This window comes from Phyllobates terribilis, unplaced genomic scaffold (genome assembly GCF_046119375.1).
Source record: "Phyllobates terribilis strain yellow unplaced genomic scaffold, ASM4611937v1 Scaffold_2__4_contigs__length_985480577, whole genome shotgun sequence".
Taxonomy (NCBI): Eukaryota; Metazoa; Chordata; class Amphibia; order Anura; family Dendrobatidae; genus Phyllobates; species Phyllobates terribilis.
The window spans coordinates 801,708,392-801,720,924 of record NW_027362762.1 but is presented as its reverse complement, the minus strand read 5'-3'; the positions used below and the strand labels follow the sequence as shown (position 1 = coordinate 801,720,924).

General features: G+C 42.5%; 1 protein-coding gene across 1 annotated transcript in view; it reads right to left on the bottom strand.

Moving 5' to 3' along the window:
• SMS (spermine synthase) overlaps positions 1 to 12,533 on the bottom strand; it is a 208,845-nt gene that overhangs the window by 135,108 nt on the left and 61,204 nt on the right. The window contains exon 3 of the mRNA XM_073667504.1: positions 663 to 753. Within this exon, the coding sequence (XP_073523605.1) occupies positions 663 to 753 (91 nt within the window). The remainder of the gene's footprint in view (positions 1 to 662; positions 754 to 12,533) is intronic.

Sequence of the window (12,533 nt, the reverse complement as noted above, 5' to 3'; positions counted from 1 at the left end):
CTGTAGATGTAAAATCCGGATCACGAGTGAGTTTCTGTGCGGATTACACACCAATTACTTTTTACACAAAGCGATGGCAAAATCTCATCCACTTCTCTGGTAATGTAATATTCTTTAGATTTTCCTGCTCAGAAATTAGAAAATCTGAAGCAATAGACTCTACGTCACAGTGAAGCCTAAAGTCTGCCATACACATTAGATAACTGTTGGCCAAACGATGCTTCGGCTGATGGTCCGGCTGGCAGCCATCTTAGCCTTCTCTTCCATACACAGAGGAGTGCTGGTTTCGCCGAGCATGCCTATGTTCTCTTTGAGAATGCTGCTGACAGACAGCTTTATTCTCCCTGAGATAGGCCGCCGACAGAGATATCGGCAGTCCGAAATCAGACTATCAGTTCGGTGCCACCCCAAACACATGATTGTGTTGCCCAAACACGTCGATATCGAAAGTAGGGACCTTGCGCCTAAGTGTTGGTGACATTTCAATGGTCTGGAAATTTACAAATCTAGAATAATTTTAATCAAAAGTTTGGAAACTATGTGGCCCAATGTTACCAAAAAGAATTGTATTATGCGGCTGTGTCTTAGTTAAACTTTCCCTTGCTGTAGGAGGATGTGCTACATGGAAAATCCCGTATATATGGGGGATATTATATACTCACATGCCGAACAGAATCATTTTTGTCCGGCTCATCAAGGCTTTGCAGATCAAACAGCACTAAGCCATGAGGATAGATTCTCACAGTAGCAAAACTGAAAGAGAAAAGAGAGAGAAATATACGGCAGCATTAGTCACAGATATCATGTTTATTACAAAGCTCCATCCTAAGAACCTTTAGCACAATGGTAACATCAAAGCAGGCTTTAAAAAGAGATACAGCAATGACTGTAAAGTCCACAACATTTTCTAGGCTTTGGTCCCAACTACTCAATGCCAGGAGGCTGCAGACTGAAAGCACAATGCTTTTTTGTTCTGAGCGTTTTAAACCTCTGTGAAATTCTAGGAGGCTCATGTCACATGACTGTATTAGATATTAAGGACATTTATTTAGTAAAAAGAAAAATTAATCCAGACAATACATCACACTACTCACACGTGAAAGATTCATAGTCTTATGACTGCACTATAGACTATGGGCCTGATTCATCAAGACCGGAGTTCACGCCGGTCTTGATGAGGAGGTGTGCAGGAGTCAGACACTTCTGATTCATGGACGAGTGGTGTACGCCTCGCCACAAATCCTACTCCAGTCCCTGCTGAAGTAAGATTCGCGAACACTGGTACTCGTCATGCCCCCATTCACTTTATTAAATGGCGTGAGAATGCTAAAAGTCACAAAATTTTAGTGTACCAAAATGATGCAACTTTCAAAACTTTTTACGCCAGAATCGGGTTTTTATGGGCCGATTCATGAAGCAGTTTTTAACAGTTTTCTGCTTGAAATGTTGCAAAATTTTTGTGCAACTTTTGTTTATTTTATGCGAGTCCCGGCCAGCTCCAATACAGTTTTGAAAACTGGAAGGAGCTCAGCTAAGAGGAAACAAAGAGCAACAAATTCATCACGATTTACACCAGAGTTGTAAATTACGACCAAATTGTATTCCACTACATTCCTTGCAGTGGAGCATGGCAGCTAATGGATACAACAGATTCATTAAGAGGAGCCACTTGATGAATTTTCTGCATCTTATCCAGCAGGTAACGACGGTCTTGATGCATCGGGGCCATACAATCTTGTCAATGGCTAAAACAAAAACCCTACTGCTCACCCCATTAGTAGGATGCAGAGTATTGTTTGTCAGAATCATCAATCGCCAAAAAAAATATAGGTTTTCTAATACTCCCAGTGCATTCTCCACCTATTTAATACGGCACGCTGCAGTAATAACTTGATGGTAAGCTGTCATTTAAAGCAGCAAGTAGTCTATCAATGGATCATAGTCTAAAAAAATGGTATATTAAAATTAATAAAAGTAACTAATAAAAAAGATTAAAGTCTAATAAAAAAAAAAATTAATTGCTGATGGGTTTGCATTATCCAGGAATGCGCTTATGATTCCATAAGAATTAGCCAAGACTAGTTGCATTTTCTTACACTGTATTCCTTGGACGACTTTACACTCCTGCTGACATATTTGTGAGTCTAGCAGCGGGAGCGAGGTGTGGATAGTTTTCTGCTTTCCTTCCCACATAAACATGGGTGTCTCTTATCATGAAGTGCATCTGAGAGTTCAAGAAATAAATACAGTGCCTTGTGAAAGTATTTGGCCCCCTTGAACTTTTCTACCTTTTGCCACATTTCTGGCTTCAAACAAAGATATAAAATTCTAATTTTTGGGGGAATTATCAACAACAAGTGGGACACAATCATGAAGTGGAACGAAATTTATTGGATATTTTAAACTTTTTTAAAAAATTAAAAACTGAAAAGTGGGGCGTGCAATATTATTCGGCCCCTTTCCTTTCAGTGCAGCAAACTCACTCCAGAAGTTCATTGCGGATCTCTGAATGATCCAATGTTGTCCTAAATGACTGGTAATGATAAGTAGAATCCACCTGTGTGTAATCAAGTCTCCGTATAAATGCACCTGATCTGTGATAGTCTCAGGGTTCTGTTGCAGAGAGCATCATGAAGACCAGGCAGGTCCGAGATACTGTTGTGGCAAAGTTTAAAGCCGGATTTGGATACAAAAAGATTTCCCAAGTTTTAAACATCTCAAGGAGCACTGTGCAAGCGATCATATTGAAATGGAAGGAGTATCAGACCACTGCAAATTTACCAAGACCCGGCCGTCCCTCTAAACTTTCCTCTCGAACAAGGAGAAGACTGATCAGAGATGCAGCCAAAAGGCCCATGATCACTCTGGATGAACTGCAGAGATCTACAGCTGAGGTGGGAGAGTCAGTCCATAGGACAACAATCAGTCGTACACTGCACAAATCTGGCCTTTATGGAAGAGTGGCAAGAAGAAAGCCATTTCTCAAAGATATCAATAAAAAGTCTCATTTGAAGTTTGCCACAAGTCACCTGGGAGACACGCCAAACATGTGGAATAAGGTGCTCTGGTCAAATGAAACCAAAATCGAACTTTTTGGCCACAATGCAAAACGATATGTTTGGCGTAAAAACAACACAGCTCATCACCCTCAAAACACCATCCCCACTGTCAAACATGGTGGTGGCAGCATCATGGTTTGGGCCTGCTTTTCTTCAGCAGGGACAGGGAAGATGGTTAAAATTGATGGGAAGATGGACGGAGCCAAATACAGGACCATTCTGGAAGAAAACCTGTTGGAGTCTGCAAAAGACCTGAGACTGGATCGGAGATTTATCTTCCAACAAGACAATGATCCCAAACATAAAGCAAAATCTACAATGGAATGGTTCAAAAATAAACGAATTCAGGTGTTAGAATGGCCAAGTCAAAGTCCCGACCTGAATCCAATCGAGAATCTGTGGAAAGAGCTGAAAACTGCTGTTCACAAACGCCCTCCATCCAACCTCAATGAGCTCGAGCTGTTTTGCAAGGAAGAATGAGCAAGAATTTCAGCCTCTCGATGTGCAAAACTGATAGAGACATACCCCAAGCGACTTGCAGCTGTAATCGCAGCAAAAGGTGGCGCTACAAAGTATTAACTCAAGGGGGCCGAATAATATTGCACGCTCCACTTTTCAGTTTTTAATTTTTTTAAAAAGTTTAAAATATCCAATAAATTTCATTCCACTTCACGATTGTGTCCCACTTGTTGATTCTTCCCAAAAAAATTTGAATTTTATATTTTTAAGTTTGAAGCCAGAAATGTGGCGAAAGGTAGAAAAGTTCAAGGGGGCCAAATACTTTCACAAGGCACTGTATATTGTTTCCAGAAATAAATGCCCTTTTTGTTTAAAACAATGTAACTTGTATCATTTTCATCTATTTAATTCTCCAAAATTCCAAACTATTTTCAGCTGGACAGGAACAATCAAACAATAGGCAAAAATGTTATTCCTATGAGGAAAAATAATTAAACGTAAATAGCAATGCGGAGAGCCGGACATAAGAGGTAAAGGGTTAATACTGATAGGGAGGGGGCTCGTTCTCTCAGACCCCTGCGATCCTGAGAGTGTGGAAGCTGCAGAAATGATTTCGGGCTGCCCCCCTTCTAAGCTTTTAGAGCACAGCGGTGCTGGCGGCCACTTGGCTGTGCAGCGAGCTAGTCCTGCACCGGGGTTGACCAGAGCGCCACTGTACACTAGTCTAAAAAAGAAGGTGGCACAGCGCCGCACAGTGTGCTTCACTGCCATAACAGCTAGTCGATCATAAAGTGCCATAATTTCATAAAATGGGAATACTTCTTTAGCCCCTCGCCTCTGCAGATAATTTCTTTTCTGCACGTCCGCTTTGTCCTCATCTTCTTCAATAAATTATAACAGCCATAATTGTTATTTATTTTTCCATCCACATAGCCTTATGAAAGCTCATTTTTTGAGTTGTAAACAGGAAAAAAAATCCAATTGGGGTGAAATGGTAAAAAAAATTCATTTCTGCCATTCTTTTTTTTTATAATGTTTATACTATGCCTTTAAACAATTCTGGACTGCCCATATGATGATGTCATGTGTTTGGAAGCTTCGGATAGCTTTTTTGGCAACATCTGAGTTAATTAGAGACACACCTGTGGATGTATTTTAATGCACACCTGAAACACACTGCTTCTTTGTGTAGCATCATGGGAAAGTCTAAAGAAATCAGCCAAGATATCAGGAAGAGAATTGTGGATTTGCAGAAGCCTGGCTCATCTTTGGGTACAATTTCAAGATACCTGAAGGTGCCTCGTTCATATGTACAAACAAATATACGCAAGTACAAACAAGATGAGAATGTCCAGCTATCATACTGCTCAGGAAGGAGATGGGCTCTGGGTCCCAGAGATGAACGTGCTTTGGTCCAACATGTGCATATCAACCCAAGGACAAAAGCAAAAGACCTTGTGAAGATGATGGACAATGACCCGAAGCATACTGCCAAAATGGTAACAAAGTAGCTTAAGGATAACAAAGTCAATGTTTTGGAGTGGCCATCACAAAGCCCTGATCTCAATTCTATTGAAAATTTATGGACAAAGCTGAAAAGGCAGGTGCGAGCAAAGCAACCTACAGACCTAGATCAGTTACACCAGTTTTATCAGGAGGAATGGGCCCAAATTCCGACCAACTATTGTGAGAAGCTTGTGGAAGGATATCCCAAACGTTTGACCCAAATCATTCAGTTTATGGGCTATGATACTAAATACTAATGAAATGTATGTGAACTTTTGACTTTGCAGTAAGTAATAAAAATGCCTTAAAACATTCTCTCTCAATATTCTGGCATTTGGCAAATATTAAAAATTATAGTAATCCTAATCGACTTAAAATGGGAAAGGTTTATTCTGATTTCATGTCAGATATTGAGAAAAACATGCATACGTGTCTTTTTATATAGTGTATGTAAACTTCTAGTTCCAACTGTATGTACAGAGCGGTGACTACAGAGCGCCGCCCCCATGACTGATACCCAAACTTTACCGGGGTAAATAAAGTTAATTTCCTCCTGGTAGCTGGGGTGTACGTGCGGGCGCAGGGCATGTTCAGAACACTACTAACCTGCAGATGAACTCCATATCTGCAAGTTAATAGCGTTTTTTCACATGACAGGTTCCCTTTAATTGGTTATTACCATTATCATAGGTGGATATTGTCAAATACAAGCAAATACAAAAAATGTAGTGCTATGTAGTGCTTTGCAGTAACAGCAAAGTGAATGAGATTTCTGAAATCTCTTACACAAGTGACTTATTCTTTCTTTACAGATTTGAACCATCAAATCATTTTTTCAAATATGCAGCATGTCAATTCTTTCAGTGTTTTTACAGTATTTTTGACGCATTCAAATGAATGGGAAAAAAAACACAAGTAAAACCGCACCCAAAGAGAAAGTCAGTGACGCATCAAAAAGGAGATATATTATGCAGCATTTTTCCTGCCAACCGACAGAGATGTCAATCGGTGGGTATGTTAACTGATTACGGGCTCGTGCAGACGACTATAACTCATGTTATTCTACGGTGCTATGCACATGTCCAATATTTTCCTTGGGCCGGGTGGTCCAAGAAAAAAGAAATCGCAACATGCATGATTTGCCTCTGAGCATCCGATAGAACTCGCCCATTCAACTCTATGGGACCCTGGAAAAAAAAAATCGGACTGCACTCAGATAACATCCGAGTGTGGTCCGATTTTCATGGACTGACATTATAGAGAAAGTGGAGAAATTTTTTTTTTTTTTCTCTTCACCTCTGAGAAAATTGGATCACACTCTGATCAAACTATGAACGGATTGTGACTAGCACATTGGACTGAACTACTCAGATATGGAGAAAATGGCAGTCTGCACCTTCCCTTACACTACACTATACAAGTTTAGGGCAGAAAAAAATTCTTGAGATTGCTTCTTTATATATATATTAAAAAAAAATAAAAAAAAACGTAAAATATTCTGAATTAAACAAATATCGATTTTTCACAATTCAATGCATTCTGTTATCCTTTTATAATAAGGGGAAAAAACTAATTTATCATTTTGGTTTCTGAAAATATATATTTTTAGTAAAATGGAGAAACAGGAAAATGTGGCTTCTTATCAGGTTGGTCCAACAGATGTTGAGTGAAGAGCAAATTAATGACTTCACGCATATTTTGTCATCTATCAAGTCCAGGACCGCTATTTGGTAAATGACATTATTTGACATCATGCAGTCCAGCCTCCCTCAAGTTTCCCTTCTGTTACAATGACAATATGCATGTTAATCACATTCATCTCATTTTTGACTTTTCGCCACAAAGAGGTTTAATAAAGACTAAGTCCAATAAGATCACGGCAGCATTAACAGAGAGCCCCAGGCCATGCTGGGCACTGCGTCTAGGCGGCAAGAGCTGCGGAGCAGAATTCTCCAAGCATCCTACAAGTGGTAAGCATGTAGGCAAAGTCCACTTCTCATGGGCGTCAGCCTTCTGCGCTTTTTTATACAATAAATAAATGATACACTTTTGGCCTCCCGTCTGACTGCTGGATCTGCCCCGATCAGCAAAACAAGGAACTTTTATCTCCGATTGTGCGGGACTGAAGAGCGCATGCGTCACCTTCGCTACATTCATTCCCAATCAGAATGTAGAGTGTTGTGCTCGGCTCTTTGTGGCAGACCCATAAAGAATGAAAGGAGCGGCGGTCGAGCATCCAAAATGCCAATCTGTTTTGTAATAAGAATAAAAATTCCCCATTCTGACGATTGGGTCCCAGGATTTCAAGTACTTACCGATCAGCAAGTTATCGCCTATCCATTGGATAGGTGATAACTAGTGATGAGCGAGCATGCTCGGGTGTTTTCCGAGTATATTCGGCGTGCTCGGGTATTATGTTTTAGTCACTCCGTGCACATGATTTGAGACTGTTTGACAGCTTTAATACATGTGAGGAATGCTTGTTTCTTAGGCATTCCTCACATGTATTAAAGCTGTCAGTCGCAAATCATGCACACGGAGTGACTAAAACATAATACCCGAGCACGCCGAATATACTCGGCAAGCACCCGAGCATGCTTGCCGAAAGGGTTAACAGAACATACTCGCTCATCACTAGTGATAACTTGTTCTCGCTGGACAACTCATTTAGGACTTATGCCTGCCTAGACTCCCTCGCTCTTTACATACATATGAACAGCCTCCCATCCCTTCCACTTTCTAATTTATGAAAGCCCAGTATAGATGTAATCTAATCCACTTTGTAATCCTAATGCATCTAGGATCAAGGCGAGCAGATCGGTAGGGTGGTATAGTTATTATAACAGAAGGCAGATTTACTTCATCCAACAGCTTTGTCCCTGCCACCCTTTCTTATCCTGAATACTGGAGTGACAGTAACAATTGGACATTTGCTATACTCCTTCACATGAAGCCTAGAGAAATATAATTAATAGTGAAAACAATTCCTGAAGTAGTTTAGAAAGATGTTTGTGCCAAGAGAATGATCTATGTTGAGCCTTCTTCTAAACCCAAGACCCATTTAGATGTGCCAATAATCGGCAACTGAGATACAAACATGGAAGAGTGGATATAAATCTGCGCTGCCAGAGGTCCAAAGTACGATGAGACACAAATGGTGTAGATGCAGTTTTTATTTGACAACGCATTTCGAAGTGTTCATAGCTCTTCATCAGGACAAACCTGATAGCTTGTATTCCCTGAATAATGTGACAACAAAGCGGTGTAAGTGTAAGAGGGCACCAACTCAAATATATGTATTGGGATCAACCTATCACATATCAATAAGTAACGTATTAAAGAAGGAAAGAAGTGTGTGTGACTAGGGATACACCAAAAAAATATTAAATAATTATTGATAAATAAATTAGCCAAAAGTAGAAATATAAAAACACGTAAAAGGCACAACTGGCTGTAGTATATCAACAAGATCAAGTTAGATCTCCACTGTCTATACATATGATAATATATTAAAGGTTACCAACATAATAATATTAGTCTAATGCACACCGACTTAAGCCCAAGTGTAATCCATTCAGACGAATGAAATAAGATAACTCACAATATGGATTCAAGTTTACAACAAAGGATCAAATACACGTGCAAATAGACTAACTGAAGAGTTGTGATGCAATAGAAATACTGGCATGTATAACAAATACATAATGACTGACAATGAGTATACGCTCACCCCTGAGGAAGCCACAATTGTAGTGGCGATACGCGTGGGGTTTTTCCTCCCCACTATCTATTCGTGTATCTTCATTCAGGTTATTACTGCATTTTTCGGACTATAAAACGCACCGGACCATAAGAAGCACCTAGATTTTAAGCTATGTGCGCACGATCAGGAATTGCTTGCAGAAATTTCTGCAGCGTTTCTGTAACTCTTGGCAGAAAAAACGCTGCGGAAAATCAGTAGCGTTTTTGTCTGCGGATTTGACATTTTTTGCAATGCATTGTATTGGAAAAAAGCAGGCCAAAACGCACAAAGAATGGACATGCTGCTTCTTTTTCGGCACATGAAATTCAGTCAGGAAAAATCCTGATCATCTTGCAAAATATCATAGGAAATCATGGGATAAGGTTTGCAATGCGTTTTTGAGGCCAATTACGCGTGAAATTTCCGCATCAAAAACGCACCTAGCCTTAGAGGAAGAACATAGAAAAAAATTGAAGCAAAATGTGGTCATGGCACACTGTTATAGGGAGGGGAATCTGCTGCTGACACTGTTATAGGGGTAAAGTCCCCCATCCTGGTATATACAGTACAGACCAAAAGTTTGGACACACCTTCTCATTTCAAGATTTTTCAGTATTTTCATGACTTTGAAAATGGTACATTCACACTGAAGGCATCAAAACTATGAATTAACACATGTGGAATTATATACTTAACAAAAAAGTGTGAAACAACTGAAAATATGTCTTATATTCTAGGTTCTTCAAAGTAGCCACCTTTTGCTTTGATGACTGCTTTGCACACTCTTGGCATTCTCTTGATGAGCTTCAAGGGGTAGTCACCAGAAATGGTTTTCACTTCACAGGTGTGCCCTGTCAGGTTTAATAAGTGGGATTTCTTGCCTTATAAATGGGGTTGGGACCATCAGTTGTGTTGTGCAGAAGTCAGGTGGATACACAGCTGATAGTCCTACTGAATAGACTGTTAGAATTTGTATTAAGGCAAGAAAAAAGCAGCTAAGTAAAGAAAAACGAGTGGCCATCATTACTTTAAGAAATGAAGGTCAGTCGGTCCGAAAAATTGGGCAACCTTTGAAAGTGTCCCCAAGTGCAGTTGCAAAAACCATCAAGCGCTACAAAGAAACTGGCTCACATGAGAACCGCCCCAGGAAAGGAAGACCAAGAGTCACCTCTGCTTCTGAGGAGAAGTTTATCCGAGTCACCAGCCTCAGAAATCGCAGGTTAACAGCAACTCAGATTGGAGACCAGGTCAATGCCACACAGAGTTCTAGCAGCAGACCCATCTCTTCAACAACTGTTAAGAGGAGACTTTGTGCAGCAGACCTTCATGGTAAAGTAGCTGCTAGGAAACCACTGCTAAGGACAGCCAACAAGCAGAAGAGACTTGTTTGGGCTAAAGAACACAAGGAATGGACATTGGACCAGTGGAAATCTGTGCTTTGGTCTGATGAGTCCAAATTTGAGATCTTTGGTTCCAACCACCGTGTCTTTGTGCGACGCAGAAAAGGAGACGGATGGACTCTACATGCCTGGTTCCCACCGTGAAGCATGGAGGAGGAGGTGTGATGGTGTGGGGGTGCTTTGCTGGTGACACTGTTGGGGATTTATTCAAAATTGAAGGCATACTGAACCAGCATGGCTACCACAGCATCTTGCAGCGGCATGCTATTCCATCCGGTTTGCGTTTAGTTGGACCATCATTTATTTTTCAACAGGACAATGACCCCAAACACACCTCCAGGCTGTGTAAGGGCTACTTGGCCAAGAAGGAGAGTGATGGAGTGCTACGTCAGATGACCTGGCCTCCACAGTCACCAGACCTGAACCCAATCGAGATGGTTTGGGGTGAGCTGGACTGCAGAGTGAAGGCAAAAGGGCCAACAAGTGCTAAGCATCTCTGGGAACTCCTTCAAGATTGTTGGAAGACCATTTCCGGTGACTACCTCTTGAAGCTCATCAAGAGAATGCCAAGAGTGTGCAAAGCAGTGATCAAAGCAAAAGGTGGCTACTTTGAAGAACCTAGAATATAAGACATATTTTCAGTTGTTTCACACTTTTTTGTTAAGTATATAATTCCACATGTGTTAATTCTTAGTTTTGATGCCTTCAGTGTGAATGTACAATTTTCATAGTCATGAAAATACAGAAAAATCTTTAAATGAAAAGGTGTGTCCAAACTTTTGGTCTGTACTGTATATGTCCCTATCCTGGTGGTATATATGATCCCTATCCTGGTATATATGGCCCCCAATCCAGGTATACATGCCCCCCCATCCTGGTATACATGGCCCCCCATCCCAATCCAGGTATACATGCCCCCCCCCATCCAGGTATACATGGCCCCAATCCTCATCCTAATCCAGGTATACATGGCCCCAATCCCCATCCTGGTATGCATGGCCCCCTCACCCCCATCCTGGTATGCATGGCCCCCTCACCCCCATCCTGGTATACATGGCCCCCTCACCCCCCATCCTGGTATACATGGGCCCCTCACCCCCATCCTGGTATACATGGCCCCCTCACCCCCATCCTGGTATACATGGCCCCCTCATCCCCAGCCTGGTGTACATGGCCACCTCATCCTCATTCTGGTATACATGGCCCCCTCATCCCCATCCCGGTATATACGGCCCCCTCATCCTGGTATACATGCCACCCCCTCATCCTGGTATACATGACCCCCCCTCATCCCCATCCTGGTATACATGACCCCCCCTCATCCCCATCCTGGTATGCATGACCCCCTCATCCCCATCCTGGTATGCATGACCCCCTCATCCCCATCCTGGTATGCACGACCCCCTCATCCCCATCCTGGTATGCACGGCCCCCTTATCCCCATCCTGGTATGCACGGCCCCCTCATCCCCATCCTGGTATGCACGGCCCCCTCGTGCCCATCCGGGTATGCTGGGCCCCCTCGTGCCCATCCTGGTATGCTTTGCCCCCTCGTGCCCATCCTGGTATGCTTGGCCCCCTCATCCCCATCCTGGAATACATGATTCCCCCCCACCATCTCCATCCAGGTACCCATGGCCCCCCATTTCCATCCGGGTATCCAAGGCCCCCCATCCAGGTGTACATGGCCTCCATAACTATGCACATATAAAAAAAATTATTCTACTCACCTCCCTTCTTCTCCAGAGCTGCGCCCTGTTCTGCTGCTAGCAGCTGATCTCACAGTGTGAGCAGCGCATGATGTCACTGACATGCACCCTCTCACGCTGAGGTCAGCTGCCGTAATATTCACTGCTCCCCACGCCCGGAACTGTGGGCGTGTGGAGCAGTGAATATTCATTTTCTTTAATAGCAGGCACACTGTAGCCGCAGCTGCCGGCTCCTGCAGCTGCTCAGCAATCTTGTGTGCCCCATGATAAAGAAAATGAATATTCACTGCTCCCCACACCCATGGGAGTGGAGAGCAGTGAATATGCATTCACTTTAGTAGTGGGCACACGTGATCGCCAAACAGCTGCAGGAAGCCGGCGGCTGTGGCTAACCCTGTGCCCGCTAAGGAAAATGAATATTCAAGGCTCCCTACTCCGATGGGCGTGGGGAGCAGCGAATATTCGTTTTCTTTAACAGCGACCACAGTGTTAGCCGCAGCAGGCGGCTCCTGCCTCCTGTAACCCGATCCTCCGTCGCTGCCACTCCTCCCACACCCCCCAATCCATAGCCACAGCAACATAAGGTACATTCGGGCTATAAGACGAACCCCCCACCTTCCATCAAAATTTTGCCGGAAAAAAGTGCGTCTTATAGCCCG